We start from the raw sequence: 13,440 nt of genomic DNA, 5'->3' as shown, positions 1-13,440 counted from the left end.
TAACATTGACCTTCATTGGCACTGCTCACTGACCTTTCTTAATGTGTTGTCACAGCATTCAGATTGTAATGAGGTCATACTTGCACAGAAAGATCCAAATTTCCATAACTCATTGATAGTCACTGCCAGTTTTAAAGCAATGCTGATTTTCTGGCTTGGTCTGCAATCTCAACAGTGAGCACTCAGTGGCATGAGGGGGCCAAGTTGCTGCACTATGATTTTGGTCTCACTGTCATTCTGTAACCACCAAAGGTGAAGGCAGTGAAGAAAGATTCACCCAAAAGCACTTGTCAGAGTATTGGATTTGAAATCATGTGGTGCTTTGACTGCGCTATTAGTTTATTTTTTAAACGATACATACCTGATTATTTTGGAAATTCTATAATTGATGTTTCATCATGCTCTTTTAAAGATAATCACATTCTTAGAAAAAAGAAAAAACCCATCAAGTCCAACAGGATTCTGATTTGATTGATTTGCTGCTACTGGAGTTCTCAGCAAATATTTCAATCTCCCTCTTTGCAAAATTATATCAAGTTGTCTCATAAAACCCTTTGTGTGGCAGTAAAGCTCCTCTCAGTGATCAGTATCAGCAAAAGACTGCAGTCTGCCCAGTCACCGGTATGGGAGGGTGAACGTTTCATTTGCCTTTATTGAGATGGGACTTTAAGATCTGGAGCAAATTACTGCAGATGTTGGAATCTGCACTGAAAACAACAAATGCTGGAGATCACAACCGGTCAGATAGCACCCATGGAGAGAGATCAGGCTAATGTGCTGAGTCTAGAATACTCTGATGAGTCATCTAGACTCAAAACATTCGCTTGCTCTCTCCCCATGGTTACTGTCTGATCCACTGTGACCTCCAGCATTTGTTGTTTTCAGTTTAAGATCTGGATGTTTTTCTTTCCTTTTGTCTCTGCTTCTTCTATTTCTGCTGTTGTTTTTTTCAGTTCTGGTTTTTGTAACCAAGATGGCGTCAGAGAATGGTGACTTTGTACACTTTTAACTGTACTCCTGTATTGCTGTACTCGAGTACACGTGACAATGAAATCTAATTCTAATTCTTGTGCTGCCTGTTTTAATGATGTTCCTGCAACCCCAATGAACTGTGGGTGAAAAATGACCACCTGACTGCCATCCGTGGAGTTAATTCCAATATGTTTAACTTGAGTTCCGAGATAGTGTTACAGTTTCAAACTCGTCCTATAATGTTTTATATTCAGATTCTAGCGTAAAGATTGAGCTCTTGCTCAGAGATAATTATCCAATTGGTAGCACTTAATGAATGGCAATTTTCAACTCCAAGTTAGCTGCTCCCATCAATTCGCAGAAAGTAATTGGTGCCATTTTCCTATATATCATTGCTGTTGTATTATTAATCTCTTCATAGTTAGCAGAAACATTTATTGATTCAGTATGTCTGCTGATATGGCAATACATGATTATATTGGCCATGGGTGCATGCAAGCTACATTATCAGCCAGACAAAAGACTCATTAGAGATTTATTTCTATTGTGTTAAAAGAACATTCAGGGAAACACCCTTCATTATTGGCACATACAATCTAAAATTCAAGCCATTATTTTTAGGCAAATTATTTCTGCATATCTGATGCAATGTAAAACAAGCTTATAATTTCCTAATTGTCTTGAAGAATAAATATTTAAAGAAAGAAGAAACATAGACTTAGAAGAATCCCATTGATGTGATGAGGTGCCAATAACTATTGGCTAGCCTGGTCATATGCTGGAGTTACAGCAATGGTACTTACGGGTTTGTGGGGCTGAAAATGAACATGGAACTATATGGTGGTATCTGTCTTGGCCCGTTTTTGATCAAATCGTCAGCATCGATGTCTTTCTTTTCCTCCATTTTTGTGGTACTTTCCATATCAACACCTACACTATTGACTGAAAAACAGAATAAAAAATGAGGATTATTTGATCTCCTAAAATTACGTAACCAATACAGTTTGCATCTGTTTCATGCTATGTCAATTAAATTGAACCACTGTTTTATATTGATTTTAAAATATGAATTTGCATGGATATTGAAACAAAAATTTATTCTCTAATATATTGGCAAGCCCTGCCCAAATAAGCTATATTTAAGCATTCAGTTTTTGTTTCCCAATAAATACATTGATAAAGAATATGTGAGAATTTGCCAACCAGAGCAACATAAGAAAATGCCACAAGATATGGGGATGTTTCCTTAGGTACACCAGTCACCAATCTCTGTCGCTAAAGGCATTGTAGTGTTAACTCCTGAATAGATATATATCAAAATAATATCCAAAGTTTCTTTGTCTCGGCATAGTGATTGGAGACCTCTTATGCCCACTTCCTAACCATTCTGACGAGATTTGAATCATTGGATAACTCTACTCACCTGTTCAAAATTGTACAACTAAACATCCCTGGTCCGCGCATTTTTAAGTACCATGTAAACCAAAATTAATTTCATATTTAGTTAGGTAGTTTAGATTAGAGAAATTATGAAACTGTTATTTTATAATTGTTTACAAACGTAAAAGAGTACAGAGTACCAACTTAATGTGACTATGGAAATTGGTAGGGTACAACTCATTGTCAAACTGAGATCTGTTTTGGTAGATTTACAGCACAGAATGGAATCTATCAGATGTTATTCTTTTAACTCTCGGGATTAAACTAGGGCCATTTCCCATTTACCTTTCCTAAATGTTACCAAAATGTTCTTGAAATATATTATGTTTAATGTTCAGAGTAGTAAACCATTTCATTTTCTATGTGATAAAAGATCATCATCATCATTTTTATTGTAATCACTTGAGTCCATTCACCACTCATGCACCAACTGATGTGAATGATTCTTCACTGTTTTGCCTTGCCTTGCACATCCCTGGAGGGTCAAGGGTGTGGTCACTGGTTTTGATCTTGTGGCTAAACAAACATCAGCTTCAAGGAAGATTGAGGCTAACTGCTGGGTGTACAAGTTCAGGGGCCCTCTTTTCTCACTGGCTTTTCTGATTTGTGGTCACTGGGATGAACACGTGATGGTGGTGCAAAGGAAGATCTCGGCAGAGATACCAGCAGCTAACCGTGTGTTGTAGCTGCCTTTGGAGAGTTTGACGGGACACAGTATGGTCATGTTTGTCAGTCATTGAGCCTAGAAAACTCAGAGGAAGAAAATCAATGAGTTGGGGTCAGCCCTCATTGTAAAATGAGAATATTAAGGCTGGGACACTGAGATAAACAGCAGTAGATTGCAAATAGTTTTGGCTTGTTATCAATAGAAGTAATTGAAGCAACACTATCTGACAGTGCCTTCTCGTTCTGACAGCACATGTATAATGTGACTCTGGCCTGACCCCTCCACCCCCACTATGATTGAGTGTAGTTAGTAACCATTCCCTATTTAAATTAACAACAGAAATAGCAAATGGTCAATGTCTATGCCAGCCCATACTGGTATTTTATGGATCCAACTACATAATTTTAATGACCATTGTTGCTAAGCACCAGCTGTAGAATTGAATTTTGTGCAGTAAAATTACAAGTGAGCCATTAGTCTAAAAGTAACTTCACCCTGTTACACTTGTATGCTTCATGGATCTGATTGCAACATATAGGAATTTGTCCAACCAAATCCAGTTGCTAAAGAAACAAATATTGAACCATTTCTTCCCCTCTGCTGTGCAGTTTGTTGTGTCACTTACTCGGGAGTAAAGTGGTCTCCCCTGGAGGAGCAGTGATGGTGACTGGGATGTTGACGGTGACGGTGTGCTCTGTATCTCTTGTCGGTAATGTCACAAGCTTAATATTCTTCTGATTGTCGGCATCCTCTGGTTGCTGGGGAACATGCTTCAAACCACCAATAGGTGGCAGCGATGTGGTCCCCAACATGGCCGTATCCACAGGTGTTTGACTCTCCCTGTGAAAATACGATAACGTTTAAAAAGCAAAGTCCTTATTCATAATAGTCCCCACTCACTTGGATCAACAGAAATAGCAAACTGAATTTTCTTTGTTCAGTACAACCTGTGGCAGCTGTAAGCTTTGACATGACAGCATCAGCTTAACAGGCAAGGGTCTAAAATTGACCCATGACTTTTCCTTGAAAGTCACAATATATACATATCATTCAGTTATCTGGTCATTTCCACATTCATTTTAAAAAGCAATCAAATTGTCAATCAATTTCATTGATCCCTTATATGTGAGGACTTCTTCATTAAGAAGAATCAGTATGATGCTCAGTTAATGGCTGGATGTGCAGATGAGCCCACTACTAGTAAGTGCACAGAGGATAGTGTTCAGTGGCTGTACAATTGACATTGGCACTACTGGCTTAAGAAGAGAAGGAATGGCGTTCACCCACTCACTGATTTTCTTTAGCCACAGTGTTTGTCAATAATCGCTAAATGTAATGAAGCACTGGTCAACAAAATTCTTAATTATCATGGTTTAGAATGCTTTGTAATGTCATTACAAAATAAATCATCCAATTGGATTTTAATGGTTTTTAATGACCCATCAATTCTAATACTATTCTTTTGGAGAATTCTGTTTCAGTTCTCAGCGCATTTGATTTGCTACGTTTAAACAATTACCCATTTATATATTGTGTTTCATGTCCATTAGCCTTTAATGACCAAATGTTCAGAACCCTGTGGTTGATTTCTGGCCTGAAGATTTTTCAGTTCTCCTGGCATTCTGATCGGTCGGATGCAGACGCATGAATCTAGTTAATTTTGCAGCCAGACTAATATATGGGCTTTCTGAAGAAGGCAGTGTTATATCAGAGACGAGAGTAAACCCATCTATTGTTGGCTAATGGAGGAGAACAGTTTCCATAAGTTACCATAGAGATGTCACATTGCATGGACTTCACAGAGCAAAAGAATAAAATATAGGGATACAGGGCACTGGGCACTAATCTGACGCACAAATTCCCCATTGTACAATATCATTCGGTTTAACACTTCCCAGGCCAGGGAGCTTAGGCAGATTTTCGTGGCATTAGGAAGATTGTGCAGATCCCTTAAAACGGAGAGCGATGCTCAGATGCTAGAATCCTGCCTCTGTTTCTGAGAGATCCAGTTTTTTTTTCTGGCAGAGGCAAAAGGGACAAGGTGTGATTCCTAAAAGATGAAACTATAGCTCAGCAGGGAGAATTGAAGACAATGTTGAATTTAAACAGATCCCACTTTGGCTGATGCCAAGAGCTTAACCTGAAGTGTGAGAGTCACAAGCTGATGGAATAGACAGAATAAATATTTTTGAAGGGCAGGTAAGATCTGTTGAGTGTCATGATTCCAAGTTTATTAAATTCCCCTTATCTTTCAACATGGAGGAAAAGGTACAAATTGTCAGTTGAATTTAAAAAGAAACCTCTGCTGGACTGCTTTGTTTCACAACACATAAATATGATATTGACCTCAATAACTTTGTGAACACTTACTTCATTTTATGATTCCGTCGTTCTCGTAGAACAGTTTCTCCTTCCTTTTCATCATTCTCTCTCTTCTCCTCCGACTCATAGGTTGAGAGGGCCTTCTGCCTGTGTCTGCGTCGTCTTTCAGCTCCTTCTGGGTGTTGACTTCTGCCGGCTGTGTCTCCTTCTCGATTTCCTGAACGCGACCCATCTTTGGCACGTGTCCGCCGTTCACCCTTTGTGCCATTGGCTGTGCCATTTCCCTCCTTGGCTTGCTGATCTGAGCAATGCCGGTGAGACCGGTGACGCCTGTGCTCCTTCTCGGGAGGTTCATCCACTGAGCTCTGCTGGTGGTGATGGTGCCTCCTCCCTCCTTCGCGACTTCTGCTCCGATCACCTTTGCCATCCTTAGGCCTTTCCTCCTGCTCTCGTTCAGTCTCTTTACTTTGGCTCCTGTGTGAGTGCCGTGGTTCGTCTTTGCTGTTGGCCCCAGATTCTCCATTGTTAATTGTGCCATCCCCCTTCTCGAGCTCGCTCGGCTTTTCCCGATGCCGATGGTGTCGTTTTGGTACCTCGCAGCTCTCCGGCTGGACCAACCTCTCATGTTCGCTGTCTTGGCAATCGTTTTGACGGACTTTAACATTGCTGTTCCGCACGTCTTTCCTGGGTTCCACAACCAGAGGCCGGTCCAAGTGGGTTTTCATATCTGGCCGGATCTGATGGGAGGAGACATACACTCTGCGCTGCTCATCGTCAAGTTCATTAAACAGAGCCTCTTGACTAGTAAGGATGTGCTGACGCCTGAGTTGTGAAGTCCTTTGTTCCCAGACGGACATTGACTTGAACGCTTTCTGTTGATCCTTGCTATAAACAACAAGTAATAAGATGTAATTTAAAGCTGCACGTTCAGGAAGTATTTAGAGAAACTGTCCACTTTAAATCTCCTCCGGCTTGAAAAATTAACCACATACAGAATTTTAAGCGAAGAGTGAAAATAATAGAATTTTGTTTTAGTGGAGAGTATCTCTCTGATTGAATGGAAAATCTACCTTTTGAAATGGGACTAGATAAAAAGTCACCTAGATGTCATTGTTGCACTGAAACACACATTCTCCATAATCCTAACACAATCATCCTTGCCAAAAGTAAAGATCAGCACCACAAGCAAATGCCATCCATTTTCAGATGTAACAATGTGTCATTTGTTGGGTGCTATCATCAAGCAGCAGCACAGCTCCTGAGTAAATGTGAACGTGTGAATAAGACAAATTCTGATTCTGTGCTTGCATCAAAGGGAAATTTTTATGGTCGTTTTGCATATAAAGAAAACTACAACATTTCAAAACAAGAAATGAATTGAGAATGGTAAATGTGAAACAAAGGAATGAGAACATTCCTTATATAAATCTAAGGTTTGTTGTTCTGCAGTAATGTTCAGCTTGTTAGTCTTATATTTAAATGTCAGAAGCACAGAATCACACTTGACACAAGTACTGAGTGGAAATTTAAGCACACACACATATAACAATGCTCCAAATGGTACAAAGAAACACATTTACAATAAAAGCTGGATAGGAGCATTCAAATGAGATATTGAGGTGACCTCTGAGACAAAGAGCAACTCCACTGTGGAAAGCATATAGAAAGCTTTAGCTGCAAAGTAACTCTTTCACCTACTGAAACATAATGGCCATGGGTAGCATCTTATTTCTCTACGTGAGGGAATTATTGAACCAACAGCTTGGCATTTTTGTTGGAAATAAAAAACAAAATCCTTAATTATGTTTATTTAGATATTATTTCACTGTCCTTTGCAATGCAGGAATAATTGAAATGATTAAGTTAGAAACTTTTTATGAAGTTCTAAAGACAAAGCAAACTGTCTATATTTTAGCCTCCAAGGAAATTGTAATTTTCAAATGATTAAATAATGTTCAAGATTTTTTTTGTCCATCGCATGGTCAGAATTTCTATTTGTTTTTATTCCAGAATTAAACTGTTGAGGTATCAAATAGCATAGTTCAGTGTGCAAGATTCTGATCAATATTGAGACATCGTAAATCCATACAAAATACCGATTTATTACAGCACAGACGGAGGCCATTTGGCCAATTATATCTATACTAGCTCTCTTGATGAGCATCTTACTTGGTGCCATTCCCCTGCCTTCATCCCATAAACCCTTCACATTGTTCCTTTTCAAATAAAAAAAACAAATTCCTTTGCAAATACTTCAATTGAAACTGCCTCCACCTTACACTCTCAAGCAGCACATTCCAAAATGTAACCACTCGCTCAATGACAAAGTTAAAGGTTAAAAACGTTAAACAGGAAATCTTTACCAAGTGTGCACTATTGAAACACTGGGGCTTTGAAATCATGCTCAGTCAAATGACAGGATTATGCAAACCATGCGTATTCGCCACCATTACTCTACTGAAGCTAACAGTCACTTTGGGAGTTTATAGATACCCAATAAGGTAGAAATCCTAAAATTGCTGTTGGTCAGTTTATATTCCTCGAGAGATTTTCTGAAGAGGTTCTCACAAACTGCAAACTCCTTTTCCTGTACGAATTGACAAAATCTTCCTTTTTTTTTCTCCACTGTTAGTCTCACTGTAAAATTCCTTCAAAAAGGATGCATCTTGTTAAATAAAGTGTAACTAGCGTTACAATGATGTGGAGGTGCCAGTGTTGGACTGGGGTGGACAAAGTTAAAAATCACACAACACCAGGTTATAGTCCAACAGGTTCATTTGGAAGCACTAGCTTTCGGAGTGCTGCTCCTTCATCAGGTGATTGTGAAGCAGGACCATAAGTCAGAGAATGTATAGCAAAAGATTACAGTGTCATGCAAGTAAAATGATATACTTAACAAACCTAGATTGCTGTTAAGTCTTTCATCTTTTAGAATGGGTTACAAGTTTCGGTTCGTTAATATGTAAATCCCAGAACTTCTTTTAAGTCACATTCTTGAGATAATTTAAGATTTTATAAAAAAAAAGGTGATATCTCAGGTCAGACAATGCATAAAAGGTGTGAGATCAGAGTCTGTCTGTATCCTAATCTTGAGTCAGACTGGTTCTATTTCCAAAGTGGAATTTATAAAATATTATAAAATGGATTGACTGCCTGCATTGACTGCCCTATAGGTTGTGCATTTTTTTGGAGGAAAATAGAATGTATCAGCAAGTACAAATTCACCCTATAGACTTGTAAGTGTGCGCGTGAGAGAGAGAATGTGGGCGCGAGAGTATGTGCATGAGAGTGTAAGAGCACATGAGAGCATGTGTGTTTGCATGTGTGCAAGCTTAGTAAAATGTGTGTGTGGGTGTGATGGAGTATAAGCCTGTGAGAGGATGTTTGCGTGGGTGTGAGTGTGGGGGGTGTATGTGTGTGTGTGAAAATATGAAAGAGAGCGTGTGTATGAGAGAAAGTGAGTGTGTGAGCATATAAGAGTGTGTGTTTGTGTGTGAAAGAGTGTATAGCATAGTGGAGTCACCTTTAGTGTGACATGAATCAAAGGTCCTGGTTTGTCAACTATATCATTTTATTTGCATGAAACTGTAATCCTTTGCTATAAATTCTGTGCTTATGGTCCTGCTTCACAACCACCCGAAGAAGGAGCAATGTTCTGAAAACTAGTGCTTCCAAATAAACCTGTTGGACTATAATGTGGTGTTGTTTGATTTTTAACTTTGCTCAGAGAAGTTAATACACACCTCTGGAGCAGATGGGACTTGAACTTGGGCATTCATGGCCAGATGTAGGGATAGTACACACTGCATCACAAGAGTCTGCTGTAAAGGTACTAAGCTCATTTCTAATTAATTTGTTCGAGATGTCATCACACATCTCAGGAGCAGGTGGGATTTGAACCCAGCCACCTGGTCCAGACAGCGGGACACTACCACTGCACAAAAGTCTCTATAAATGTGCTAAATAGTTAATTAAACAATACACTTCACTTGAATATCATGGTAATATAATCATCATTCTATTAATGATTAATTTCATGATTAGTACTAATGACATCACTCGATCTGAAGAGCAAATTTTGTGGCCTATCAATTTCTTTCCACAATGATTAAAATCTCCACATTTTAAGGAAGAAACATAAAAACAATTCCCCTTGTCTTTATTTTAATACCTTCATACAGTTAGTTCACAATACAAAAATGCAAACTTCAGCCTGGATTTTCTCCATGACAGAGAGCTGGGAATTTGCAAATCCCACCTACACTTCCCATTTACACAGGCATAGGAACAGGCAGGTCATGTTTTGCACATGCTCAGTTCACAGAGTCAGTTATCCATTGAAATGATCAGCTGTCTCCACTCCAATCAGATTTTAGTCATCCAGAAATATAAAGCTGAAATATGAGGTGCACCTCTGAATTGCATTTTGTTTTGGATAGTCATGGGTACCCTTTTGGGTATGGTCCAGGAGTATGTTTGTGGATGGCAAGATATCCTTTGGAGGAGGTAAAGTAGCCTTTGGAATTAGAAATGTTAAAATTAGATGTGAATGTGAGTTTTAAAAAAAGCATAAATTAGTTAATCGTCAAGCTTACTGGAATAGTTAAGAAACTCATCAAAACTGTGAAGAGTTAAAAATCACACAGCACCAGGTTATAGTCCAATAGGTTTAATTGGAAGCACTAGCTTTCAGAGCGCTGGTCCTTCATCAGATGACAACCACCTGAAGAAGGAGCAGTGTTCCGAAAGCTAGTGCTTCCAATTAAACCTGTTGGACTATAACCTAGTTCTTGTGTGATTTTTAACTTTGTCCACCTCAGTCCAACACTGGCACCTCCAAATCAAAACTGTGAAGAGATCAAGAGTGGCAAAAGTAACTGTCCAAAGAAACTGTGAGGGGATGCTATCAAGCTCCCTATGCACTTAAAATTCTGGCCTTTAAATATTTGAAATTAAATGTTTGAAGTATTTTGTTTTGAAGGATTTCTTGCTATTTTACTCTGTCTATTGACAACATCAGGCTTGTATGAGTGGGGGATGGTGCGATATGCAGGCGGCAGTGGTAAAATGATAATGTCATTAGATTAGTAATCTAGAGACTCCAACTAATGCTCTGGGTATATGGGCTTAAGTACGGCTGGTGGAATTTAAGTTCAAGGGCCCTTTGAGTACAAACGCATAATGTGCGATATTGACCTCAGTACTTGGGTGCTGTCGGGTATGTCCTCAAGACTGATGGATTGTATCAGACAGCCTTTTGCTTTGACTGTTTCCAACAAACAAGTTGTTGACGTACATAGCCAGCTCACGCTTGCAAATCTTGCAACATAATCTCCAAAATTAGGTGTGAATTTCTCAATTGGACAACATTTGCTGGCCAATTCTGAATGTGCAAAGAATTACACTGGCAATGAATTCAGAATTGTCCGTTGGACTTGCAATGAGTGTACTGGAAGCTACAGGTTAACACACAGGGCAATGTTCTTTGCATTTAGAAACATTATAAACACACTATGCCAGTTTAGATCAAAAAATTGGTGACAGCTATTAACTGGTTCATTTCTCTGACCAATATGAGCCAACCTGCCCAGTCTGTAATCTAAACAAAGTTTGGCAGTTAATAATAAACCATCATTCATGGTGGATTCTCCATGGCAACACTTCTAGCCATTACGATCCATTTACTAACCAATCAAAAATCTCCTCTCACATAACATAAATGTTGGTTTTCTCCTTCAAGGTTATTTTTGCAAAATGCCCTGATGAGTGCGAGACAGAAAGCATCGACAAATTGGCTCTTTCTTTCAACAGTACTTAAGTTCCAAATGACTGTAAACATAGTTTTTATTAATGACAGGATATTTTCAATACAGTAAAGCCTGTAATTGAATTCTGGTAGCAGTAAGGTTGTTGTTGGAGGGATAGGAATTGGGTGACACTTCTGCTTAGGGCCAGAATAGTTGGTATATGGCTGCCAGCTAATCAGCTCTGCATGGACGTGCCATGTGGCAGGGGCTGGCAAGAAGTCAATGCCTCCTCCTTTCGGAGCTTTTGGGATTGAAATTCCAGGTGTCATATTTAAAAGTTGACTAGCTACAAGCCAGAAGTACCTTTCTTGCTTTTTGAACAGCTTTTGGGAACTACAACTGTTTTCAGTTGTTGATTTTGGTCATTTACTCTATCTAAGCACATGGTTCAACAATGCTTAGTTGCAGATTCTCCTCCACATCATCCAGAAAAGGCACCACGCTCCAATTCCTAGGGACAGCAGCAGAAGGCCCTCTTATTTGACCAGGGAAATCTAGATGAAGGTTCCAGGGGGACCAGCACCTGGTACAGTGAAAGAACAATCTGCTCTGCCCTGCCACAGTAAGTGGCACTGTGCAGTCACTGCAATTTGGTAATCATTAGATTATCAAGCAGAGATGGCGTGCAAGTACAACAAGCTGTCAGACAGAAGTTTGGGTTGCAAGCTTCTATATCAAATGGAGCGTGTGGACTGAATGTGTGGGAGCCACTTCAGGCTGTGAATGTTGCACCATTTGTAGCAGAGTTGGTGTTTAACACTTCCTGGGGAAACCTCAGCAGCTGTTGTTGGCATGTGTGCAAATGAGGTGGTTATACACCCACTGGGATAACACATTATGTCCGTTAGCAGGACACAAATGTTCATAGGAGGCGAGAGTGTTCCTAAACTGGATAAAAATGTCCCTGAACATGAAGATCTTGACACGAGCAAAGGCAGCAACCACAGAACTTGTTGGCAAGGACAGACCTGAAGCATGTACAGACAGAGAGACCAGCAGTCCATTGAGGATGCCTCGAGACTGGTGTTGCTGATTGGACATTCAGGAATAATCCCTGAAATCACTGTTGAGGAAAGGGATTGTGCATAACATAAGCTGACTCTTTTTGTTCTCCACTGCAGATTCCGATGCTACAAAGCAGAGGCAGCCATCCCCCCCAGGTCCACTTTCATCTGCGAGGGTGATGATGCTAAACACTCAGAATTAACATGGTGACAGCATTCCCCTGCACCCTCCACCAGCACAGAGACATTCACCTCCATGGGTATGGATTCTAGATTAGGTTCAGGGTCATAAGCCTGATGGCCACACTACTGGGTGGGATGCCCTTCGGAAAGTTGGTGTGCATTTGATGGGCTGATTGGCCTGCTTCTACGCTGTAAGGATCCTTTGATTCTAAAAATCTGTACAGTTGCCTTCATTGAGCCACTGTACCTCTCCTTAGCAGCACCATGTGATTTCCACACAAATACCTTTAGCCAGGTTGTCTGTAGGTATCCCCTGTCACCAGGTTTCTATGCTAAGCCTGCAGTTGACAGGAGCAAACATTGTGGTCGCTACAGGTTAATGAAGACATTCAGCTAAGAAGAGCTCGCTGGGAAGTGCATCCACAGACCAGCCCTACTCAGTGAGTGAAAGCCCTTCATTAATGAACACTGAGGGCTGCTTGAACATTGGTCTCAGCCCCGAAACATTGTTCTGAACCCAGGCAGTCAATTGCACTTTCACTTGTGGAAATCCTCTGTTCACACCGAATCCCCACAGTTTGGGCTATCTGATGCAAAAGTAACAGATTCTCTCTTCTTAATAGGGCACTGGTCACCTCCTGGGTGTATTTTTGCATGGCTGACTGTGCAATTACATACATGCTCCCACCAGAGCTATGGAGAAGAGACACTAGCCAAGAAATGCATCGGCACAGTGACTCTTCATGCAACCAGTATTGCATTGCCCCCTAAACCAGCCAGACGCAGGTCCTCCTGCAGCAGCAGGCACACATGGGGAATGGAGAGTAGGACATCCTCGGCTGCCCCTGACATTGCCTTGCCAATGTTTTCAGGCATATCTTTGTGGTGTATTTGATAGTACACCAATACTCAATGTCTCACTGGCCCTTGGTTGCCAGCATCCTAAACTACATAGGCTTCTGCTGCTGCTGCTGCTGCTGTGGCCACTGCTCTGCCTGGGCCTCAGCTACCTTCCACTCATTCCTGAGCAGCTGAACCACAGCGA

The 13,440-nt window shown here is 40.4% G+C and overlaps 1 protein-coding gene across 7 annotated transcripts in view; it reads right to left on the bottom strand.

The window, feature by feature from the left end:
• The window catches only part of cacna1ba (calcium voltage-gated channel subunit alpha1 Ba), a 598,950-nt gene that overhangs the window by 138,702 nt on the left and 446,808 nt on the right, over positions 1–13,440 (bottom strand). For all 7 annotated transcript variants that reach the window (XM_087998499.1, XM_087998494.1, XM_087998493.1 and 4 more), the window contains 3 exons: positions 5,450–6,286; positions 3,705–3,919; positions 1,776–1,914 (listed from right to left, as the gene is read on the bottom strand). In XM_087998499.1, coding sequence (XP_087854625.1) covers positions 1,776–1,914; positions 3,705–3,919; positions 5,450–6,286 — 1,191 coding nt within the window. The remainder of the gene's footprint in view (positions 1–1,775; positions 1,915–3,704; positions 3,920–5,449; positions 6,287–13,440) is intronic.

This window comes from Chiloscyllium plagiosum, unplaced genomic scaffold, assembly GCF_037043375.1.
Source record: "Chiloscyllium plagiosum isolate Xiang-an unplaced genomic scaffold, Cpla_swu_hap1 HiC_scaffold_21, whole genome shotgun sequence".
NCBI classification, from domain to species: domain Eukaryota; kingdom Metazoa; phylum Chordata; class Chondrichthyes; order Orectolobiformes; family Hemiscylliidae; genus Chiloscyllium; species Chiloscyllium plagiosum.
The sequence above is the reverse complement of the archived record's forward strand: the minus strand, read 5'-3'. Positions and strand labels throughout refer to the sequence as shown.